This window comes from Carlito syrichta, unplaced genomic scaffold (assembly GCF_000164805.1).
Source record: "Carlito syrichta isolate Samal-C Ts95f unplaced genomic scaffold, Tarsius_syrichta-2.0.1 Scaffold123313, whole genome shotgun sequence".
Classification (NCBI taxonomy): Eukaryota; Metazoa; Chordata; class Mammalia; order Primates; family Tarsiidae; genus Carlito; species Carlito syrichta.
The window spans coordinates 54,259-67,825 of record NW_007067409.1 but is presented as its reverse complement, the minus strand read 5'-3'; the positions used below and the strand labels follow the sequence as shown (position 1 = coordinate 67,825).

The 13,567-nt window shown below is 36.9% G+C and overlaps 1 protein-coding gene across 4 annotated transcripts in view; it reads right to left on the bottom strand.

Annotated features, from left to right (window-relative positions):
• Positions 1-273: 273 nt before the first annotated feature.
• Positions 274-13,567, bottom strand: part of PAPOLA (poly(A) polymerase alpha) — a 67,342-nt gene continuing 54,048 nt past the window's right edge. For 2 of the 4 annotated variants that reach the window (XM_008048293.2, XM_021707651.1), the window contains 5 exons: positions 11,586-11,686; positions 11,133-11,353; positions 7,410-7,472; positions 5,177-5,251; positions 275-2,421 (listed from right to left, as the gene is read on the bottom strand). In XM_008048293.2, coding sequence (XP_008046484.1) covers positions 2,326-2,421; positions 5,177-5,251; positions 7,410-7,472; positions 11,133-11,353; positions 11,586-11,686 — 556 coding nt within the window. In that variant the 3' untranslated portion in view covers positions 275-2,325. Of the gene's footprint in view, positions 2,422-5,176; positions 5,252-7,409; positions 7,473-11,132; positions 11,354-11,585; positions 11,687-13,567 lie in introns of all 4 variants that reach the window. The other 2 variants (XM_021707650.1, XM_008048294.1) reach the window with 2 other exon arrangements.

The window sequence follows — 13,567 nt, the reverse complement described above, 5'->3', positions numbered from 1 at the left end:
ATTAGAAGTAACTACAGTCACGTTTTCCTCCCTAAAGATCAGTTAGGCGAAAACAAATACTGGATTATTATGTGAGATATGAATTAATATTAGGGTGCTGCTAACGGCTTGAGTTAACCTGAAACAGTTCTTTTCTAATATAACCAAAGTAAACCTTTGCAAACCTTCATTTAGAGCCACACGATCGACTTACAAGTAGAACCAATCAAATCACTGAACAAGGGGGAAAAAAAAAGAAAGAAACAGTGAGTCAAAAGAAATCAGCCAACTGTGGGATTGTGCTGTTTTTTTTTTTATTGTGTTTTCAATGGAGAAATACATCATCTGTTTACAAAATAGCTCTTGAAAAATACAAGGAGTACAGATACTATAAAACAAAGCAAACTCCAGTCATGAGACACTACATACATCATGCGAAAGCAACAGTCTGATCTCCAGGTTATGAAAACTAGAATTAAAAAGTCACTACACAGAAAAGGTCCAAGTTTCCAGCTTGGCAAAACTTGGGTGCAGTTACATGAAACGTTTATAAACTGAATTGTTTTCCCCAATGTGTAAACAAAATGACAAGACTAAATCTGTGCCTGGTAATTTCAATCTAACTCTGAAGCTACACAAAACACACAGACACCTTGTACACTTCACCTGTTAGTCTGACCAACGTTTTTCTTAGGTGGTGGGAAGAAGGGCAAGGTGACTGTGCAGAGAGCAAAGATGTGGGAAGTAGAAATATTGTATACTAGACATTATAAAGTCATGGTGAAAAGAAAGCCTCAATTAATGCATAGCCTAAGGGGGAAAAGACTACACTCCAACTTTGGAAATTAATTTAGAAGGACAGGGGAGAGTTTAAGTAATTGCAGTTTAACATGAAAAACGCACATGTGATAGAATGGAGCACAATGGAGGATTCATAAAACATGCTCATCAGAAAAATCTGTTAGGTTTACTTTGTCCAGATTAAGTAAGAGTAAGTGTATCCATATCTGGCGTCTGTCACACTTCATGAAGATAGATGTTCTGCTGTTTAATTATGAGACATTATTTTCTTTAAAGAAAGGAGTTTCTAATCTTCTTATAAAATAAAACAAAATAAAGGTATAAAGAGCTGATTAGATGTCAAGTGCTTTCTAGAAATGATTTTTAAAATGCTTCTATATGTAAAATTTACTGACAAATTTTGGTAAACCATTTAAAAATAAAAATCAAATTTTAAAATCTTGACTTTCTGTTCATGTTTAAAATTGCAAACCAATTTTTCTATAGACAGTTCTGTGGAGTGTACAAAATTCCTCTCACTTAGAGACCAAATGGCTGTCCAAGATAGATTATCATGTTTCAAAGGCTTACTCTTAGTCACCCTAAAGTTGCAGCCATGGGACCAAACTTTAGTGTTCTGTGCCACATGGCCACAGGGTCACTGGTTTCACATCATGGCTTAAGAAAATACTGGTATTGTGTTTCTTATGAAGTATGTCCTACCTGTGCATACACGTAAAAAGAAAACAGAAGAAGGGGGAGGGGAGGCGCAAGAAGCATTTTGTGTTTGTTCTGAAGACGACAGATTGAAGGCAGAAGAACACGGAGGCCCATCAACTCAAAGAAAAATACGTGCTGGCTGATTGCTGATTCGTATGCACTACAAAACATTTCTATAAATAAAACCAATATATCATTTCTTAATCATGACCCCATCAACACCAAATATTTCCTAATTGTCCTTTCAATGTCAAATGTACCCTAGACCTGACATTTCATTTATAAGGGCTACAGCTACCTCACAGGGACTGAACTAGATGTACTTTTATCCTTTTGGTGAAGTATAACAGTACACCACTGCACAATGTTATCCAATATGAAGACTAATGGCAAAGGAAATTCTTCAGGAAAAAATGAAAATCCATCAAGCCGAAAATCTAAAATTAGTTCTACTTTCTAATAAAAAATACATAAAAGTGCATCATCAGAATAAGTAATTCTTATGCCAGTTTGTATTGCAAATTTTCCAAACAATGCATCAAACATAAACCCAATCCAGATGTCAATTATGGATACAAATAGAGCTTGAGGTTTTTTTTAAAGGCAGTAATTTTTTGAAAGAGTTAATGCAACTGTTGCTAACACAATAATAATAGTACTCCTGGCTTCGCATACTAACCTGGACTTCCGATCAAGTGCTGATTAGCCCAGTAAGGGAGGTCACCGAAAAAAACCCATATCCATTTTCAGTCATGTCTAGTCTCGTACCCTCCGTTCTCCTTGTTTAGCATCTGAAGACAACAGGTTGAGTTGGCAGATATTGTTTATGGACCCCTGAGGTGGTTTTTACCGATTCAATCTCAGTTTTATTGAATTCTTGATAACAGGAATAGGATTTGCAGGGAGAGCAGGGATATCAGAAAGGTCTGTACTGGATGTTTTCTGAGAATGAAAGCAAAGAACACAATATCGTTCAAAGCACTGTCATTTAACAACGAGATGTACTTCCCATTGCATTACTTCCTAAGAAGTGATGAAACCTTATCATAAGTAGAAAAATACTAAAACCTTGAATACAAATACTCTACAATGTTGTCAAAATGAAATCCAAATATGACTTATTACCACATAATCTGTTCTATAGTTGAAGAATGTTTCAAATATGACATGTTAACAATATTTTAGCAATATATTAAAAACTCCTAAGTAATTTCAAATACAGCTTCTAAAAATGTGCTCCTCTAAGAATCACCTATCATATAATTATTACGTTAATGCTAAACTATACTCACTTATTACAACTCTAATAGCTGTAATATTAACTGGTACTGGAGCGCCCCCATGTGGGAAAATACTTAAAGTTCACCTTATACGCAGAAGCAGCAGTAAACGTATTATTTTTTTGTCACTGTAAATTATAAAATTAAATCTATACAGCTGAACAATAATTTAATCATCATAAATTTTAGGAGGGTTCTTGTATTAAACAGATGGAATCACAAGCCTTAATATTTAAAAATATAGATATCAAATTTTTCAATGTTTTTATTATGGAAAATTCCAAACACACACAAACATAGAAAGCATTGTATAATGAATTCCTGTGTATTCATTATCCAGCTTCATCAATTGTCAAATCAAAGCCAATCCACCATCCTCCCACCTTCAATCCCTGTATTATTCTGAAGCAAATCCTAGATAGCCTATCATTTCATTTATAAAAATTTCTAGACTTAGAAATTTTTCTTCAAAACAGTAAGAACTCAGTAAGAACAGTTAGACATAGCCACCATTAGCATACCCTCCCCAGAAACAAATGTGTCCCTAACATCACCAAACATAAGGATGCATTTTTTAAAAATCAATATAATCATCCTTTTTATAACTGGGTGATTTTTCTCTCCATGGCTCTAGGAATCCTTTCATTAGAATAAAATTCTACTCACTCATAAAAATATCTAAAAGGCAAATATCCACGGGTACTAATTACTATAGGCATGAACTCATAAGACAAAACTATGAAAACAAGCCCCCAGAGAGTAATGTGGCAAACCAAAAGTCATGCAATCACAATCACAGAAGAGTTTAAGTTCGATAAGTCTGTCCATGTATCATTATTAGGTACAATACTTCCTGATGTTATTTTAGTTACCCCACCACCACCACCCATCCTACAGTTTCATTAGATCAAGATCATGGAACTAAGCCAGGTACAGTGGCCCACACCTGGAATCCAACACTTTGGGAGGCCAAAGCAGGAGGATCACTTGAACTCAGGAGTTCAAGACTAGCCTAAGCAACATAGCAAGACACGATCTTTACAAAAAAATAAAAAAAATTAGCCAGGCGTGGAGACAATCCTGTAGTCTCAGCTACTCGGAAAGCTGAGGCAAGAGGATCACCTGAGCCCAGGAAGTCGAGGCTGCGATGAGCCGTGATCACGCCACTGCATTCCAGCCTGGGCAACATACTCAAAAAAAAAAAAGAAAAAAAGAAAAGAAAAAGTTTATGAAAATAAAATTTTGAAAGACATTTCATAAACTAAACACTGTATTTATATATCACTAGAGACTATGAAAGTTAACATCCAGCAAAGCACATTTCTAAATTATCACATTAAACTAATTCTGAGCCACAAAACAGCAAAATATCAGCATAGACAGTATCAGGAGAAAAGCATTACTAGGTAGCAGTTATTATCTCAGTTATTTTGTAGAGGTTAACCAGTTTAGTATCTATTTAAAGAAAATATTTCCTTTCTGTCAGTTTGACCTAGACTTTAGAGTTTAATTTGAAAGGATTCTAGAAGTAAATTGTTTCACAAAATGAAGGTTCACTAATCAATGAAAGAAGATCCCAGATGCCTACTGTATACCGTACTTAAAGGATTGTCACAAGCAGAACGGCCAGGACAAATAAAAAAGTAATTCAAAGAACTATGGACTACACTAAAGAACTAAAATTAGTAGTGAAAACTGAAGCAGGAACACATTTTCAAAATAAAAAGACCACATTAACCTTGCCCCCCAAAAAATTCATGAAGAATGGTTTCTAGTTCTTCACTAGTTTCAATTTCACCCTTTGACCTATTAAATAAAACCTGCACCTGAGCCCTGTGTGCATGACAAGCATGAATTTAGATGACTTGCAATACCAAATAACACCTAAGAGGGCCAGGCATGGTGGCTCATGCCTATAACCCCAGCACTTTGGGAGGCCAAGGTGAGAGGATTGCCTGAGTCCGCAGATTCGAGAACAGCCTGGGCAACTCGGTGAGACCCCATCTCTACAGTAAATTTAAAAATATATATATATATATCAGCCAGGCATGGTGGTGTGTGCCTGTAGTTCCAGCTACCTGGAAAGCTAAGGCAGAAGGACCGCCGGAGCACAGCAGGTCAAGGCTGCAGTGGTTGGGAGCGTACCACTACCCTCCAGCCTGGGTCAAAGATTAAGACTCCAACTCAAAAAAAAAAAAAAAAAATACATAAGGGGATGAGGTAGCATACTGACAGCACAAAAGAATGATTCCATCAAACCTAGGACCCTGCCTTAAAACTATAATAAATATATCTATAGGCTAGCAAGTAATTACTTTCACAAATTTTAAGTCTATGAATTCTCATTTGAACCCAATATGCCACACTAATCTTACGCACATTTACAGAACTCTCCTTGCTTTTTTTGCACTTAGTACCTGAGAGGCCAACAGAGAAGCCGCTGTCTGAATAGTTTCTGATTGAGTTGTACTTGTCTCTGTATCAAGTTGTTCCTGTGAGACAAAGAGGATGGGGAGGGGAAAAGAGACTTAAAAAAGAATAAAAGAACAGAACTGGGCTTGGTGGCTAATAAAGAGGACAAATGGAAGACAGGAGGGAGCAAGAGAAAGACGTGGCTACATTACACAAACATCAATTACGCCTCTTTGCAGGTTATTTCACCATTTCAAATAGTCACAAATTTCTGATGGCCAACTTAAATCTTATAAAGCATGGTCAAAACATCTCATGACTTTTCAACTAGCTCCAACCTGGATGTTTTAAGCAAACAATGATTAAAGATTCACACAGGTATATTATGAAATATTGCCCAGACAATAATTAACAGAACATAAACCCAAGGAAAACTCTTAGCTATGTTAAAAAAACAAAAAAAGAACAAAAAAAAAACCCCCAAAAAAACCCAGGCTGGGCACGGTGGCTCAAGCCTGTCATCCCAGCACTTTGGAAGGTGAGGCAAGAAGATTGCCTGAGGCTCAGAGGTTTGAGACTAGCCTGGGAAACTTGGGGAGGCCTCGTCTCTACAGTAAATCAAAAGATTAGCCGGGCGTGGTGGCACATGCCTGCAGTTCCAGCTACTGGGAAGGCTGAGGCGGAAAGATCCCCGGAGCCCGGTCGAGGCTGCGGTGGCTGTGAGCGTGTCACTGCCCTCCAGCCTGGGAGACAGAGAGAGACTGACTCCAAAAAAAAAAAGAAAAAACTCCGTACTGTTAGACAAAATTACCCAGAAACAGAAAAACTGCCCCACGCCTGTAATTAAAGCAGAAAAATTGTCTCTGAAATATTGCTCCTTCTTCATGGCTTCTCAGCTACTCCCCAATCATCAGCGCACCGGATTTCTACTCTGAGTACAATCAGGTACAGAGCAAACCATGTCATTCCCCTGCTCTAAGTTTTAAAGCAGTGCATAAAAGAAAATGATATATACACACAACTGAGAACATACAAAAACTTCAATTTCTATAAAATAATATATGTAAAAAAAATAAAACAATAAAGATCAGTTTTCTCCTGGGAAACTGAAAAGAGTAAATAAAGGGTAAGAAGTAGGAATGAAAGACGTGCAGCCTTTCTAAAGAAGGACAAACTAGTTATGGGTATCAAGTTTTAAAATTAAGCTTATTATTTGCCTCAATGAGTCTTTCAATAATTTATGCTAACTAAATAAACATGAACAAATGACAAGTATTCAGCTGCAGTCAATACTGCAACAGAAAAGCACATCTTTCTTTCTTAAATGAAAACAACTGCTAACGACAGGAAATTGGTTAAATAAAATATGGTGATAGCCTTAAGACAGAATTCTATGAAGCCACTGATAACAATTTTGTAGGTTACATAATGATATAAACATTTTTTTCATTTACAAAGTGAATTTTTTAAAAAAGGCACTGGTATTCTGGTATTTGTGCACATTTAAGGGCACACACAAAATCCAGAAGGCACCAAGAGAATACTTGTTAAAATATCCATCATGGGAATCTGGATAATTTGGAAGAAGGAGGATTTTCAATTTTTCTACAACAAAGGGGAATAAAGTTAAACACCTTCAATATATTTCAATTTCTGAAACAATGGCTCTTTTGCATTTTGAAAAACACAAACCAAAAAAAACCCCAACAATCTCTTCCACCCCATCTACCTCTCTCAAGTCCCATGCACCCCAGGTTCTAGCCAAAAACTGCTTCTGTAACCCTACCACACTCTCAACCTAATGCGGAGATGACCTCATATTGGACTGCCAAAAAATACTATGCATCCTTCAAGGACCACTTCAAATGTTACATTTTCTTCCAAGAAGACTTTTATTACTTCTGCAGTCAAAAACAACATCTTCCTTTTCTTCCCCCTCGGCCTTCCAGCCCTCAACTGCCTTTTCTTTGATAACATAATTAATTACACCTACATCTAATCTTCTCCGCTTAATAATGAGCTCCTTTAAAGGTATGGAACAGGTCTCACTCATTACTATATTCCCTTCAGTGTTCAGCAATATAAATAAACATTAAAAGGAAACAAACATATCTGCAGAAACAATACTGAAAAACAAATCTATAGCCTATAGCACAAAATACAGTATTCTAGAGACATTTCTATCACATCTTTTGTACTCTTAATTGTGTATGCATTCTAAAGGCTAAATTTGTATACCTTTGTTTCTGTTTTATCATGTCCACTCAAAGCAAGACAGTTAGCATCTTCACTTGTTTCATCCTGTTTTTAAAAAAAAAAGCTTTATTCTCTAAAATGAAAAATTTAGATTATTTGCCAATCAACGCTTTACTTTATAAGAATTTTTTAAACCTATACAATTATTAAACCTGTAAAATCAAGTATACCCTCAAAATAAATTACTGGGTTCTCTTTAAAAATGATTTTTTCAAATTAATAGATTTAATGTAACTACTAAAATTAAAACACATTAGGAAAACTTTTACTGTAGACCACCATCACCTAAAACACATTCCCCAAACCACTAAGTTCATAAAGTATTTTCGTAAGAAAAAGGAAAGAACAAGTTCCCTGATCAAACAAGCTTAGGGACACTGGCACACTATCACCTGTGTTCTGGGAGACTCACACACGCTACTAGCAGCACATGAAAGGCTCCGAGGAATTCTACACAGAACGCCGCCTCCTTCTTGATATGACCTACTAGCATCCTGAAGAATGCAAGGTTTGAGAAAATGCCTTCCTTGGTTCTCAAAAGCAACCAAGAAGCAGAACTAAAATGTAATTATAAATGGGGCCTTTAAAGAAGACATAAAAACCACAGGCGAACCTTTAGATTAGTCAATTCCAAAAAGGACCTTATCTGTACCCTGCAAACATAAAAGCTTAAAAAAATCGTAATATTAAGTCCCAATTAGGCAAATCTGAATGATGACTGGATATGTAAAACTACAAAATTATTGTTAATATTTATGTCATATACTGTTTTTGAGTAGTCCTTATTTCTCCATACACACTGAAATAAATAGTTAGTTATAGTTGAAATGATATGTCTGGGATCTGATTCTAAACAATGAGAGAGTGAGGGGCTGGCCATGAGTTAACCGCTGAAGCTAGGTGATGCAAACATGACAATTCAGTATACGTATGTACATGTTTGAAATTTTCCATATAAAGTTTTTAAAAATATATGTAGCTTAATTAAGCTCTATAATCCAGGAAATAGAGCAAAGACTTCTCCATTTTTATTGTACATTACCCTATATATGCACTTGAAAAAACGTTAGCATATGATGACCATTAAGCAGAACTCTACCTCATAATACCTACAACTCTCCCATCTGTACACATGTTAGTGGATTACTGAGTGGGACTAGTATTTCTGTCTGGCTTGCTGAAATTTCTAATACTAAGTATTCATTAACAGAGAATAAGCGATCTGGTCTAGAAGGGCTTCAAAATTAGCATATTTATACTATGCAAGTTTCTTCAACTTTGGCATCGTGAGTTTAAGCCTGGGTTCTAATCCTGCCTCTGACGACTTCAATTAGATCTATAACTGGAAAAGCTACTCAATGGCAATTTCCTCTACCAGGAAACTGGACCACTCTATGAACTAACCTAAGATCCTTTTCTTTCTGGAAAAATTATGTTTCCGTTAATAACTCCACAGAAATGTGAGAAGCAAACTCCAAACTGAGAAAACACATATATCAAAAAAACCGCAGGAAAAAAAGGAGGCAGGACGAGAGAGGAACCTTTATTTTGAAGGACCCTGAGAGACAGCAAACAATTGCAATGTAAGGATCCTATTTTAGTTCCAGATTTGAGCAGACTATTAAAAAAAAAAAAATCAATGAAGTGATCAGCAACATTTGAGCACCAAGATGTATCATGATACTAATGAGCGGTTAAGTTTCGTTAAGTGGGTTAATTTTGTTTATACCTTCTTTCTTAGATATATGGTTTTTAAAATTCTAATAAAACTATGCATCTGGATTTTGCTTCTAACTAATCCAAGGACAAAAAGAAATTTAAAAGGCCAAATGAAAATCAAAGGTACAAAGCCTGGCTGAGAGTTCATTATGCCTGGAGCTATGTAATGGGTGCGCAGGTGCCTTACATGACTCTCTTTACCTCTGCGTGTATTTCTGGTTTTCCGGACCAAATTAAAAATTCTATATTCATAGTACCTCTCTAATCTAGAGAAGAAGCATGAGCATCATTCTTCCAAGATACGTACAAACAAAACTGCATACATTGTGCTGGTGTGCATCTGTTTAGTCAGAGCTCTCAGGGTGTCATTTATAACATCAAGAAAACCAAATGTCCAACACCTAGAGTTATGCTTACACACACTTTACTAAGGTGAAGAGAAATGTGACTTCTGAAATGCTCTGACAACTTAAAACAAATACCAGTAGGCGGGATGTGTAATTTACACCAAAAATAAGGACATTCCTAGGTTGCTGCACAGACAAACGATGTGGCAGCAAGGCACTCAGTCAGATGTCCAGGCCTAACTCCTAGAAGGTCTCTGAGTCAGTTTATCTGGAGGAGACCCTAAAATCTACATTTAACAATAAAAATCTGAAAAAGTAACTGTGATGTACAACCAAGGATGAAAATCACTGCCTTGAGATAATTACACAGACAGGAATGAGTTTTCAGAACACATCTTCTAAAATACGATGGTTTACAGTGGGCACTTCATGTCTGCGGGTTCCGCAACTGCAAATTCAACCAACCATGGATCAAAAATACTTGGAAAAAATAAATAAATAAATGAAAAATAATACAATAAAAATTATACAAATGAAAAACACAGCATAACAATGATTTACATAACATTTACATTATATTAGGTATTATACATAAATCTAGGGGTGGCTTAAAGTACTTTATTATACCCATTTTTCATTCTCATTCAGCAACTTTAAAGAGTGACAAAATTCATCAAACTACTCATTTTTAGTTAATAGTGGCTATTTCCAAAAAAAAATCTAAAAGAGAAGCCTTCGGAATAAGCTAAATAAATAGAACACTTATAAATTAGAAACAATTTTTCACCATTACTGATCAAAACATAGTGTACTCCATGAAAAACCTAGACTTTTCTTTTCCATTCTAAAGAAATTCTGCTTATAAAAAGTAAGTTTCTAAACAATAAATCTCCAGCCAGAAATGACAATCAAATTGGTGCTTTTCAACTGTCATCTCTGGGGCAAAAATGAATGCTTCATTAATATGAAAATAACACGAAAGTGACTCAATGAAATTGTATTACAAGACTATTTCTATTTTAAGACTCAAACCAAATCAATGCACGATTTTAATGGTCTTCCCAAAACTGTTTTAGACCGTGACAAGGTAAACCAGCTACTAGAAAAGAGCAAGTGCTGCTAGAAAATTTCCTGAAGGGTTAGAGGAACCAATCATTCAAGGCCCCAAAACGAATCTGACTGGCACACCTGTTCAGCCATTCCCTAAGAATTCCCCGAGAGCCCCTAGTAGTCAGTGACCCTGTAGTACAAGCACAGTGCAGACACTGCAAAGCTCCATTTAGATCATGGAAGCAAAAAACTGTCTAAAGGGCCATCAAAAACTCAGTACAGATAAAAGACACAGTCATGAGAGAGTAATAAACTAGGATAACATGTAATTCCATGCTACACAGTGTCACAGACTACACAGGCTAAAAAGCCGCCAATGAGAGGCACGAGCTTCATGGACGAGGTAGTTACTGAGAAGTGCGGGGCAGTGAAGGCCACCAGGGCACCGAAGCACTGCCACGCCTCGGAATGCTCGAAAGGCCTCACTCCTTCCTCTGTCTCGATTTTGGCCCAACATTTTCTTCCACTAGATTTGAAAGCAAGCAAGCTGGTGAGCCATGGCTACCTAACACGCTCTGTACATATGTACCTCTTCAGTTTTGGTTTTCTTGGGACTCTCCTCCTTATGAGGCGAGGACGTCCTCTTGACTCCTACTACAGGGGCAGGTATTTTTGCTGCTGTATTTCCTGAAGGTCTAGGTGGTGGGTTTACCAGACGCATTGTAGAAACAACCCTGGAGACTGCAGGCTTTGGTGGTGGAGAAACGGCTGGTTGTGTGGCAGTTTGAGGAATGCTTTCACTCGATGTACCTAAGTGGCAAACATAGGAAAGCATACACATTAAGACAATTACGTCCACATCCATTTATGAAATAAAGCTTTTATTTCTCTGAACTTCATTTCATGAGTAACTTTACATGTAAATAAAAAACTAGCATTTAAAAAACGGAATTCTATCTATTTAACAAACCCCTTTGTTCAAAAGGAAAGCAAACCACATCTAAAGAAAAAATTCTCAAACCTGACAAACCAATCTCCTTACCCCCTGAGCTTTCACTGGAATTTACTTGTGGCACAGAAACTTCAGTAGCCTGTATGTTGGTCACAGATGCTGCTGTTACAGCTGGAGCAGGACTGTTTCTGCTAAAAAAAAAAAAAGAGAGAGAGAGAGAGAGAGAGAGAGAAATTGTTTAAACATTAAATAGAAAATTTTGATAATATTTAATATACAGAAGCTACTTTCTAAAGTAAATGATTCTTTAGTTTTACTTTCCATACACACACTTCAGTAACTGACTTCATTGTATAAAATACAACAATCCAAATCACACCAACATTCTAAAGTAGCACTGTCCAATAGAACTTTCTGGGACATCAGAAATGCCTTGTCTCATTTCTATCTGTGCTACTCAATATGGCAGCCAATATAAAAATATACCTACACTACACTTCAAATATGAGCAGTGAGTAACCAAATATTTAATTTTACTTAATATTAATTAAATTTTAATTGTCACATATTGTTACTGGCTACTACATTGGTCAAAACAGTTCTAAAAGATCTGTTCTTAGGTCGGGCACAGTGGCTCACGCCTATAATCCCAGTACTTTGGGAGGCCGAGGTGAGAGGACTGCCTGAGCCCACAGGTTTGAGACCAGCCTGGGTAACTTGGTGAGCCCTCATCTCTACAGTTAAAAAAAAAAAAAAATTAGCGGGGCACAGTAGCACACACCTGTGGTTCCAGCTACTTGGAAAGCTGAGGTGGAAGGATCATGTGAACCCAGCAGGTCGAGGCTGCAGTGGCCATGAGCGTGCCACTGCACTCCAGCCTGGGTGACGGAATGAGACTCCAACTCAAAAAAAGAGAAAGATCTGTTCTTAACTAATTGTGCCTAAGAGACTTAATTGATCTGGAGTATAACAAAAAGCCTTCATAAAGTTATGAACAAGAAAATGGTCTGAGAAACAAAAATTTCTGTATACAATGTCTAAAGCTTTATAAAACCCTAAATGTCCATCCAGTGACCCAAAACAACAAAGACCCTGAAGTGACAGGAAATATTTCAATATTGGGCTCTGAAAAATAAGTTATTGCAGATTATCTTTTTAGAGAAACTCACCCATGGCAGGTTTTTCCACCATGAATCTTACTTTTTCCTTCTCTTCTTTAATAAACTTTATTTTAAAACTTAAAAAAAAAGTTATTTGAAGCCCTCTTTAACCCCCTCTAAAATCTCTCCCCCATTTCCTCTGCTTTTACACGCCAGTCTCAGCAAATGACCCTGTTTCCTACCTCACAACCAAAAGTCATTAGCCAGGAATTTTCCCAAATTCTAAGCATAAATATTAAAGAGATACACCTGCTTCTATCATTAACCACTCTTCTTTCCTATATAATGGAATCATTCTTGTCACATACCAAAGCCCTACCTGTCTGTATTTAAATCCCACTGTCATCTCATCAAACTCAAATCATCATTCCTTTACTCTCCTATGCAACTTTATTGGTCTCAAATAAATCCTAAGCTGTGCTATATAAATAAGCTCAAGTTTTTATTATCTCCTGAACAAAAAACAAAAACAAAAAGTCCTCTGGTGACTCTCCCTCAGCACCAGCTCATACTCTGAAACTAGTGAATGGTGATGCCACAAGGCATGCAACGCTTGGAGAACGTGGAGTTTTGGTACCTAAGTGACCTTCACATGGAACCACAGAGCAGTCAACTCAATAAAGTTACGGAAGTCACTGGCACATACATGTAAATAACGTCAGCAGGGCAGGGGATTCCAGCCAGGGACAGCATCAAGGGGGACAAAGTGATAAACAAGGAGAGAGCCCTCAATGGGCACAAATACTTGATGACTAACAAGAAAAGGAGAACTGGCCAGAGAACCACCAGACGCAGCAGAAAGCGTATTCTAAAAACCCAGGACTTTTATCTACAGAAGCTATTTAACGCTACTTTTTTTTTTTTTGAGTCGAAGTCTCACTCTGTCACCCAGACTGGAGTGCAGTGGCCACT